Source organism: Acinonyx jubatus, chromosome B3 (assembly GCF_027475565.1).
Source record: "Acinonyx jubatus isolate Ajub_Pintada_27869175 chromosome B3, VMU_Ajub_asm_v1.0, whole genome shotgun sequence".
Classification (NCBI taxonomy): domain Eukaryota; kingdom Metazoa; phylum Chordata; class Mammalia; order Carnivora; family Felidae; genus Acinonyx; species Acinonyx jubatus.
In genome coordinates this window covers 16,854,264-16,864,579 of record NC_069386.1, presented here as the reverse complement: position 1 = coordinate 16,864,579, position 10,316 = coordinate 16,854,264, and the positions used below count along the sequence as shown (strand labels likewise).

The following is a 10,316-nucleotide window of genomic DNA, read 5'->3' as shown; positions in this document are numbered from 1 at the left end:
GTAGGTTAAGCATCCGACTTCAGCTCAGGTCATGGTCTCGCAGTCCATGAGTTCGCGCCCCACATGGGGCTCTGTGCTGACAGTTCAGAGCCTAGAGCCTGCTTCAGATTCTGTGTCTCCCTCTCTCTGCCCCTCCTCTGTTCGTGCTCTCTCTCTCTCTCAAAAATAAATAAACATTAAAAGAAAAAAATATTTCATGGCTAAAGGGTAAATTTTATCCTGTGCATGAAAACACAATTTTTTTTAAAGACATTAGAAAAAGAAAAACCAAACACTAGAGACCCAGTGGCTCAGAAGCTGCACCCAGCGCCTGGAGGCATGAGCTGGGCGGCCAGGAACGGGGTACCCAGCGGCAGCTACACCTGTGTTTCCCCACGGCCAGCTGGTCACAGATCACCCCGTCACACGCAGCTCTGCCAAACAGGTCTGCGGTTTTAGCAATCCGGGCAGGATCACACAGGCCCGCTGCACAGTCTTTTTAAGAGGGAAAAAAAAAATTACTAGGATTTCATTTTATTGTCATGAAAACCATAACTGAAGCTAGTTAATCCCTTGTGAAATGTCTGCCTTTCAGAGTGTTCTTCTTTCTTCTGACAATAAAATAACCCTTTGTGATTTCGTTGGGCTAATTTAGAGCTTTTTCCCTCTGTGTAAACTGTTTTACAAGACATTTTTAAAAAGTCTCTCAAAGCACAGTTGAACTCTGCACACGGGATGGAAACATTTAATTTTCTCTAAAGGAGCAGTCCCCCCCATCGGTTCCCCGGGGCTGGAATCACCGAGGTTGAGTTTTCTGCAAACCGGGCTTTGAGCTCGGGCTTTCTCATCTCGTCCAGCACGTCCTGGGAGCCAACAGGATAATGGAGGCACGCGGACGAGGGCCGTGCGCCCACTCCCATGATGCAAAGACAGGTAGCAGGTGTAATCACAGACGTATCTGCAACCACACAAAGTGCCACCATACTCCTGGCGCGGGCCTCTTACCCCAGGGCAACGTAAGCAAAAGGGCCTCCGCAGCACCCCCAAAGCCTGAGGGGGGTAGGCTGCCACCCAGGAAGACTTCTGTTTTGTTCTTCTGCCTCAGAAAGCGCACGTGGCTGGGAGTGAGCCGGGAAGAGACTGACTCTTGGTCTCACCGTCCCACGACCATCAAGTGGCCAGGCCCGGGAAGGGACCAGATTTTCAAAGCAACTAGTCCCAAACCCCTTTTCCCCTAGGAACCCCTCTCTTTCGTGTCTGCACTGAGTCACTTCTTCATTCATTCTCTTGTGGGCGGGGGGGGGGGGGGGGGGGGGGGTACTATCCACTGCGGGTCAGAGTTCGCAGGAACAAGGTAAATCAACCTGTGTGTGGGGCTGAATCGGAATAGTTAACTCACAACTCGGGCCGCAAGAAATAAAAACAAAGCATCCACAGACTTTAGTGGCTCTCGAAACACGCCTTCCCATCTCTTCTCTAGCAAGGCACCAAAGGCCCGGATGGAGGGAGGGGGGGTTGGAACCGAGACCCCGGGGGGGTGGAGGGGGGGCGAGATGACCACGCGCTGGTCTGCACCGCGTGAGCAAGTGGCCGCTGCACGGCACAGGATGGCCTCCCGGTGGGGAAGGGGGACGACCCGGGAGGGGGGCTGGTCGTGCGGCCGCGCGTCCTCCCCACCCGCCCGGGGAACGACCCCGCCGCGCGCACCTGCCTGCATTGCGCGAGTAGACCACCTGTGCGCCGTCCACCGCCACCAGCTTGCTGAGTGCTCTCGTGCTGACCCCGGACGCGATCACTTCCGGGTCATCCGGAAGGCCCTCGCCGCGAGCACGGGCGTGAAGCCCCGGATGTCGGCATCCCAGGAACCTCGGTTCTTGGCGCGCTGTTCCAGAACGATGGCCTTGGCGGAGGCGTCCAGCTCTTTGTGCACGACAAGCTGCAGAAGCACAAGGGAGGGCCGAGAGCATAGGGAAACCGAGGCCTGCTCTGCCTTCCCGGATGTAGCTGAAGGGCCAAGCCGAGGGAGAACCAGCCCCGGGCCCAAAGCAGCTCCAACCCCACATCTGGCCGGCACAACCTCCGGGATTCCCCGCCGACCGCCCCTCATGGATGTGCTGGAATGAAAAACAGCCGGATAGAAACCCATGCGGCATTTCATTTAACTGCTTTTATATGTCCAAATATTCTGGCAGGAAAACGTATTCCCTTCTTTGCCCCCCGGCGGGTGGCTAAGGCTCGCACAGGAGAAGCTTCCCATTTCTGGAGAATCTTCCGGCTCTTTTATGAAACCCTAATAAAGGAAGTTAGGAACAATGCACTAAAATATTGTCAGGGTTTTTTGAGCTGATTATTATTCCTCTTTGAAAAAATAGCTGCAGAGCCTTTTATCCACACACCTGAGTCTTAACGGCTTGGTGCTGCACGTTGTGTTGATCTCATCATCGGAGCTTCCTGTTTTGTGGACGTTTGTACAGTTTTGTCCATTTTGGGGACAGTTTTTCATATAACTCTATTCGGATTTAAAAACAAAAAAAAAACGGCTGGGCGTCATGAAGATGAGACCTCCCTCCGCCTCTCTTCCAGTCCCAGAAGGTCCTCGCCCCCGCCCCCCTCCCCCCTTCACCTCACAGCCCACCTGCCCTGCCTGGGCATGGCCGGGACCCAACCCAAGGGCCCCTCTGTTAGGTGGAAACTGTCTTTGAGTCACAGCAAGGAATAAAGATTCCCTTTATTTTCCTCCTTCTCTCTCTCCAGAATATTCTTCCAAGACCTACTCTGTGTTTCAGCTTAAACTCTTGCAGACACACCCAGAACCTTAGAAAATCGGCTAGGACCTCACTGGGGGGAGCGTGGGGGCGGAGTGCACCTCCAGCAGACACTCTAGAACCAGGGTCCTGGGGTTCACAGCTCCGGGGCCCCATCTCCTCATCATCCCCGCCCCACCGACTCCCCAGCCACCATTTCCTTGCGGTTGAAGGTCTTCCCAGATTCTGGTGACCCTCTGCGTCGCTTCCCTGTAATCTACAGGCAGCTGAAGAACCCGCAGCCCCACCTCCCTGCGACTGTTCGGGCCCAGCTTGGACAGCTCGCGCAGAAAGAAGCAGGTAGCCTCCCCTTCCTTGATGCAGGGCCGGGGAGAGTCCCTGAAAAGCTAACACTTGGGTCATTGATTCTATTCCCTGGGGCCTTTTTATTTTTTTTAAGTTTATCTTTTGAGAGAGAGGGAGAGAGCAGGGAGGGGCAGAGAGAGAGAGAGAGAGGGAGAGAGAGAGTCCTAAGCATGCTCTGCACTGTCACCTCAGAGCCCTATGTGGAGCTGGAACTCATGAACCCTGAGATCGTGACCTGAGCCCAAATCAAGAGTCAGACGTTTAGCCGACTGCGCCCCCCAGGCGCCCCTCCAAGGGGCCTTCTGTGGGCCTGGACCCTGCCCTCAAGGAGCTCACCTGGTGGCAGGGGCCCGCAGGGGAATCACAGTTCCTGCCCCTTAAGGCCCCAGGAGGCCTCGCCAGTCACGTGTGAGTACCCCAGAGGCGTATCTGACCCGGCCTGTGGGTTAGGAGCCCGTTCACGAAAGGGATGCAGGGAAGGTGTAGGGGGACAGATGAAGACAAGCCGGATGAAGGAGCTAGGGAAGGGTGTGCCGGGCAGAGGGAGCTTCGGGGGCACAGTGGAGCACGAGAGCCTGAGCCTTGGGGAGGCACGGGGCGACTTGGCGCAGGGCAGTGGGCGTGGGGCAGCGACAGCCTTCTCCCGTGTGTCCTGCACCAGGATACTTGGCGCCCCTGGACTCCGATCGGAGCGCTGACTGCCTGCAGCACCCCCAGGCATTTTGACAAGTAAGCCACCACCACCAATGGTGTATCAGGGAGCACTGCCCGTGCGGAAGGGTGGGAACAGAAGCTAGAAAAGTCTGTGGAAGCCAGACTGAGCGCTCAGCCAGAGGCTGGACTTGAAGCAAAAGGAAGCCATCAAAGGATCGTGCACAAAGCGCTAATGGGTCGGAGCTTCCCCCTAGGAGGACTGAGGGAGCAGTGGGCCGGGGGGCATCATGACGTTGACTTGGGACCTGCTGACTTTGAAGGGGGAGAACCCGGTCCCTTGGTTCTGTGTGTCTGGAGCTCACAGAGAGGATTCTGGGAAGACAGTGGCCTGTCAGGGCTGCAAAGGCATGGGTTTAGGCTAGATCCAGACAGAGTGAGGGGTGGGGGGCAGGGAGAGGAAAGAAGGGCCGTGGGGAAGACCCAGGGTCAGGGAGCATTCTCCTCACAGGCGGGAGTCTGGAAGGAAGAGAGGCAGGAGAGTGAAATCTCGGCACGTGCAGTTCACTGTCAGTAGACGTTAAATCAGGAGCCTAAAGGCCAAGTCCTTTTCCTGCTCCGGGACCTGTGCTCGTCACCAAGATGGTTTCGGATTAGCGCCTGTGTTTCTCCTGACTCCCTCCCCTGGCATTTCCCGACATCCAGGAGCATGCATCCTCGGATGGAGATGGCCGTCCGGGTGCCAGGCCTGCCCAAAGGTCACAGACGGGACATCCGGGGCCCTGCCCTGGGCTGCGGAGGAGACGGGCAGGAGTGACGTGCCCCGCTGGGAGGGCTGCCTCCGCTGCGCTCGCTGAGGACGGCGCTCCTGGCCAACTTTTGGTGTCTCAGGTCCGTCCCCGACCAGCTCAGCCTTCCTAAGGGGTTCTGTCCCGCCCACCGGACACCCACCCAGAAGCCCAGGTCCCTCGACCGGCTCAAGCTTGCTCTCTTCCAAAAGTGCCAAGATCACATCCCCATCTGGGGCCCGAAGGGAGAATTCATTCATTTGCCTGATTCTGGTGGTGGGAGGCGGGGAAGCAGGGCCGGGTCATGCGGGGCAGTGCCCGGAGGGCCATGGAAGAAGCAGGACGGCATTCCGGGGGCCAGGCAGACCGAGGGGTTCCAGCTCTTGTGTCACCGTCTGGGCCCCCGTCCTGTAGGGAACGAGTGAGACGTGAGCACTGAGGTCGCACAGGGCCCCGGCCCCTCCGGATGCTCCCAGAGCAGGAAGCGGGGGCTGGACGGCATCACTCCGGGGTCACCTTTGCCTTTGTCGCGAGGGTGAGGAGGCCGTGGCTTGGCTCCCGGGCTGCTTCTCAGAACCCAGTCATCTGCAAAGAGCCGGTTTCTTCTACTCGGTGGGGCTCCCGTGGGGTCTGGCTCTGAGCAAAGGCTACAGAGGAGCCCCCAAACCAAATGAGGTTGCCTGGGACTCTGCCTTCAGGGCTGTCCCCCGCAAAGGCTGCTGTAGTTCAGTTGTCCGCAGAAACGTTGATTAATTACGCGTACTAAGCCTGCGAAGACGCGGTTCCCCGAGGGACGGGGACGTCCACCCTGAGCCGTGCAGGCCCCGTCAAGCCCAGCACCCACCGGCCTCACAGAGGAAGGCTACTCTGCTTCCGGGCTGGCCCACACAAGCCCAGACCAAAGCGGGCCACAGCAGGAGCCCCCTCGTCTCCCCCCCCCCCCCCCCCCACCTCAGCGTTTCCTCTCCACCCACCCCAAGCCAGCTGAGAGGAGAGGAGAGAGAAAAGCCTCCAGACATTTTCTAGGTCTTCCGCTGCAGCCTGGGCCCCGGGACCGGCTTCGGGGAGCTTCCTCAAGTGACCTTCCCGTGGCTGTCGTAACTAAGCGCCACAACCTGGGTGGCTTGGAACCAAACTCGATCACCCGAGCCTGCAGGAAAGAAGTCCAAAGTCAAGGTGTCGACAGGGCCATGCTCCCTCTGAGCCTCTAGGGGAAGGATCCCACCTGTTTCTTCCAGCTTCCAGAAGCCCCCGGGGCAGCCCTCGGCTTATGCGCTATGTCTCCGGTCTCCACGTCATCTTCCCTCCGTGCACGTCTGTCTCCGAGTCCAGATCCCCCGTTTTATAAGGACGCTGAACCCATAACACTGTCTGAGACCGGGCTTTCCAGAAGGCTGATGGCATGGCTCTCGCCAAAGCAAAAAACGCCGGGAGGCCAACCTGGAGCTCTCCTTGGAATTCACAGAGCTGGTGCGGGATGGAGGGCATTCGGCGTTGCACTTGACATCTTTATGTTCTTTATTTATCTGAAAAACGATTCCCGGGGGATTAAAGCGCCCTGCTTCTGCTCATCCGGTGTTTCCTTTCCAGCTCCCAGCCGGATGCCCAAACGCACTTGACGACGGGCCGGCACTGGCATGCATCCCTGGATTCCAGTGGAACTCCTGGGCCAGGGCCGGACTCCAGAACCAGCCCCGTGAAAACCGCAGCACAGGAAGCGCGGACATGTACTTCAGGTGGAAAAACCACAGGTGTCACAAGCTGCCTCACGTCAGCTCAGGTCACTTTTTGCCAGCAAGCAAATTAAGAGAAACTTCGAATATGTGGAGATACCAGAATTGCACATGAGGGATTCTGGACCATTATAAACTGGCACTTGGTCACGTATCGCCTTGGAATTACTCTCCAGGTCTCCCTGGGGGTATTTTCTCTTTCTTTTTTTATAATTTTTTAAATGTTTGTTTATTTTTGAGAGAGAGAGAGGGAGACGCAGAATCCAAAGCAGGCTCCAAACTCTGAGCTGTCAGCACAGAGCCCGACTTGGGGCTCGAACTCACAAACCGCGAGATCGTGACCTGAGCCAAAGTCGGCCGCTTAACCGACTGAGCCACCCAGGCGCCCCTGTATTTTCTCCTTCTAACTAGAATGTCACCCTTTTCCTCTTTCTCTCCACTGTTGTCCTGACAAGAGAAGAGCCTGCCGCTTGGGAGGTCTGCCCTGTCACCAGCGACTCTTCTAAGGTGCAGCCAGCCTCCCCGGCCAGGAGGTGACCACTGCCATCCACGCCGGGGCCAGAAGTCTTGAGGCTTTTGGGGCCCTTCGAGCCGGGGCTGGGGGAGACAACTAAAGCCAACAGACACCCCCTGCAGAGGACAGAGGACAGAGAGGGGAGGGACTCTTCCTCCAGAGCTGCAGACCTCGCCTGGCCCCTGGCCCAGCTGCTTGGACGGCCCTGGAAGGACCACGGCCATCCTGAGGTCACCAGGACAGGGCGGGGATCGGGGGAGGGCTGTAGTAGTGTAGGAGGGTGCTATGGACTGAAATGTGTCCCCAGCAAAACTCATCTGGTGAAGCCCTAAGCCCTGATGCGATGGTATTTGCAGATGAGGCGTCTGGGGGTGCTTAGGTTTAGACGAGGTCAGCAGGGTGGGGGCCCCAGGATGGGATTAGTGCCCTCGTAAGAAGAGGGAGAGAGGCCAGCGCCCTTCTTTCTCTGCCGTGTGAGGACACAGACAGAAAGTGGCCATCTGCAGGCCAGGTGGAGGGTTGTCACCAGAATGCGAATCTGCCAGCACCTTGATCTCAGACGTCCCAGTCCCCGGAACCAGGAGAAATAGACGTCGTTTAGACGCCCCGGGCTTTGAGACTGTGTCGTGACAGCTGGAGCGGACTGACACGGGGCTTCCGGTCAGCAACGAGATAAGGCCCGGGTGGGTCTCAGATTCATGCCAACTCGTCCACCCAGCTCATCGTGAGGTGTAAAGTGTCCCACACAGCCTAGGACTGCAGACAGGATCTGATCTAGGATACTGAGGAAATTTTTCTAACTGGCAATCATGGAGAGAGTCTCCAGGCATCGCCTCATGTGGACAGTCAGCTCACTCTCTCATTCTCTCCCTCTCTCTCTCTCTCTCACACTCACACACACACACACACACACACATACACACACGCACTTGGTGTCCTGGGCCACCTACACAGTGCCCACGGCAGACATAGGCATTTTACAAAAAAATAAGCCAAGCCAGTCTTCATTGCCAGCCTCAGCCTGGAATGAGGAGGGTCCAGGGCGGAATGGGGCCCATACACGAACGGACCCCCAATTATGGTGTCGCAGGGAAAGGCATGGGCTTTGGGGTCAGGAAGATGCTAGTTTGACGCCCGGCTCTGCCACCTTCCACTGGCTAAACTCGGCCATGTTATTTAGCACACCTCAGTTTTCTCATCTATGAAATGGGGAGAATTCGCAGTCAGAGGAGTTTTCACAAATATTAAATGAGATGATTCACAAAAGGTGCCCAGCACTGTGCCTGGCACACGGTCAGGGCTTTATATGCTCGATCATTGCTCATAATTAATGCATATTAAATTGAGAAAGTCAGGCCAAGATTTATTGAAAGTGACATTTAGTAGAATCTGATGAGCCCGGGGCCTGTCAGAAGCAGCGAGTCGAACATTCTGCATAAAGCAGAAGGCAGGCCGGCTTTCTGCCGAGAAGGGATGGTTGTTTTAGCAAAGAGAATGTAGGTTCTGGGCAAACCTGGAGAGAGCCAGGGGTTTGTGTTTCCTGGACTGGCACGCTTTCTCAGCCAGAAGTGCAGAATGTTTTGTGCTCAACGAGGGGAGGGACGGAGCCCAGTCTAACCAGCCTTGCCAAAGTGGCATCCAGGGTGTTGAGCCAGCCAGAGGAATGACAAGGCTCGGCCGGGCGCTGGGTGCCCATGCGGGGCCCATAATGCCTCAAAAAAGCCTGACCGCCACAAGCCGCAAAGGTCCTGGGGTAGCCGGGAGCCCGCCTTCTGCCTCCTTCTCCCACTTCTTCCTGTCTCCCTGTCGCCTGAAATCTGGTCACCAGGAACACAAGGCATTTGAACAAAGGGAACTGATGGAAGGAAAAAAGACACCAGTTGCTGTCCGAATTTTTTTCAAATCCACGGAAACCGTGGCACCAACTGGTGTTGTAAAACAGTTGCTGTTTTTCCAAAATCCGATGCTCCCCTCTCAGATGAGAGTTCAGGGCTGGTACCAGCCAGCAAGAATGCGTTTCTTCAGTCATTCATGCAAAACTCCCGAGAGCCCACAGTGCTGTCCTCTGCTCAGGGCTTGGCACATCCTGGAGGGTCACGTTCTTAGAGGAGACTCGGACTAGAAATGGGGCGTGATGGCAGGATCCTGGCGGGAAGGGCTGGGTTGGGACCCCACCCCCCACCCCAGGCTGCAGAAGCCTGGGGGTAAGAGACAAGGAGCCTAAACCCTGCTTCCTCCACTCCTAACTGCGTGCGTTTGGGCAAGGCATTAAAACCTGCGGAGCCTCTGTTTCCCTATTTGTAAAACACAGTAAAACAGGACCTCATTCATATGGGTTGCTGTAAAGGTTAAGCAAGGCTGTGCACGCGGGAGTTGCAATCTGAGAGGGCTGCACGGAGGAGGGGGTTCTGACCAGGGCTTGGAGGATGAGCAGGACAGTGCCAGGGAAAGCAAGAGGGAGGCTTGGAGATGTGTGCAGACGCTTCTGTCTCCCCTCCTCCCTTCCTCCCTCCCTTTTTCCCTTTACAACGATTTATTGACGTAGGAAAACCCCTAAGAAGGAAGAAGTTTAAAAAAAAAAATCAGAATCTCGGACTATTTCCTGTAGCCATTTATGGAAATGGGAACACACGGAAATGGGTATCCCTGGAGGGAAGAAATAGGGTGATTCTTTTTATTTTATTGTTACTGTGGTATAGTTGACATATATCGGGGCAATTCTTATCTCTTTCTACACTCTAAAATTTTTACAATGGACAATACTATTTTTCTGGTTCTACAAGCTTAAAAAAGTACTTTTCTGGGGCGCCTGCGTGGCTCCGTCAGTTAAGTGTCTCGTTCCGGTTAAGTGTCCGACTTCGGCTCAGGTCATGATCCCAGAGTTTGTGGGTTCGAGCCCCGTGTGGGGCTCTGTGCAGACAGCTCCGAGCCTGGAGCCTGCTTCGGATTCTGGGTCTCCCTCTCTCTGTGTCCCTCCCCCGCTTACACTCTGTCTCTGTCTCTGTCTCTCTGTCTCTCTCTCTCAAAAATAAACATTAAAAAAAAAGAGAAAAAACAACCTTTGCTAATCAGATTCACTGCTCCTGGAGAATGGTGGCTGTGGAGGGCGCTATGCCTGACACCTCACAACAACCCTCCTAAGGAAGGGCTGACCAAGTCCCCATTTTACAGACAAGGAAACTGAGGCTCAGAAAGGATACGTTTAAAAGAGGGGAGGAGGGGCACCTGGGTGGCTCAGTGGGTTAAATGTCTGACTCTTGATCTCAACTCAGGTCATGATCTCACAGTTCAGTGAGTTTGAGCCCCCCATAGGGCTCTGTGCTGATGGCACGGAACCTGACTGAGATTCTGTCGCTCCTTCTCTCTGCCTTCCCCTGGTTGCGCGCGCTCTCTCTCTCTCTCTCTCTCTCAAAATAAATAAATAAAAGAGGGAAGGAATTCCAGGAAACAGCCACAAAAGAAATGTTACCAACAGTGGGGTCGAAGGGGGCCTGGGTGGCTCAGTCAGTTGAGCGTCCGACTTCCACTCAGGTCATGATCC

General features: G+C 55.7%; 1 protein-coding gene across 1 annotated transcript; it reads right to left on the bottom strand.

The window, feature by feature from the left end:
• On the bottom strand, positions 1-2,098 carry PGPEP1L (pyroglutamyl-peptidase I like). Its single transcript, XM_027068367.2, is given in 4 exon segments — positions 1-843; positions 845-937; positions 1,687-1,808; positions 1,811-2,098. Coding segments are annotated over 4 exon segments (600 nt in total). The 5' UTR covers positions 2,087-2,098; the 3' UTR covers positions 1-734.
• Between the last annotated feature and the right edge of the window lie 8,218 nt (positions 2,099-10,316).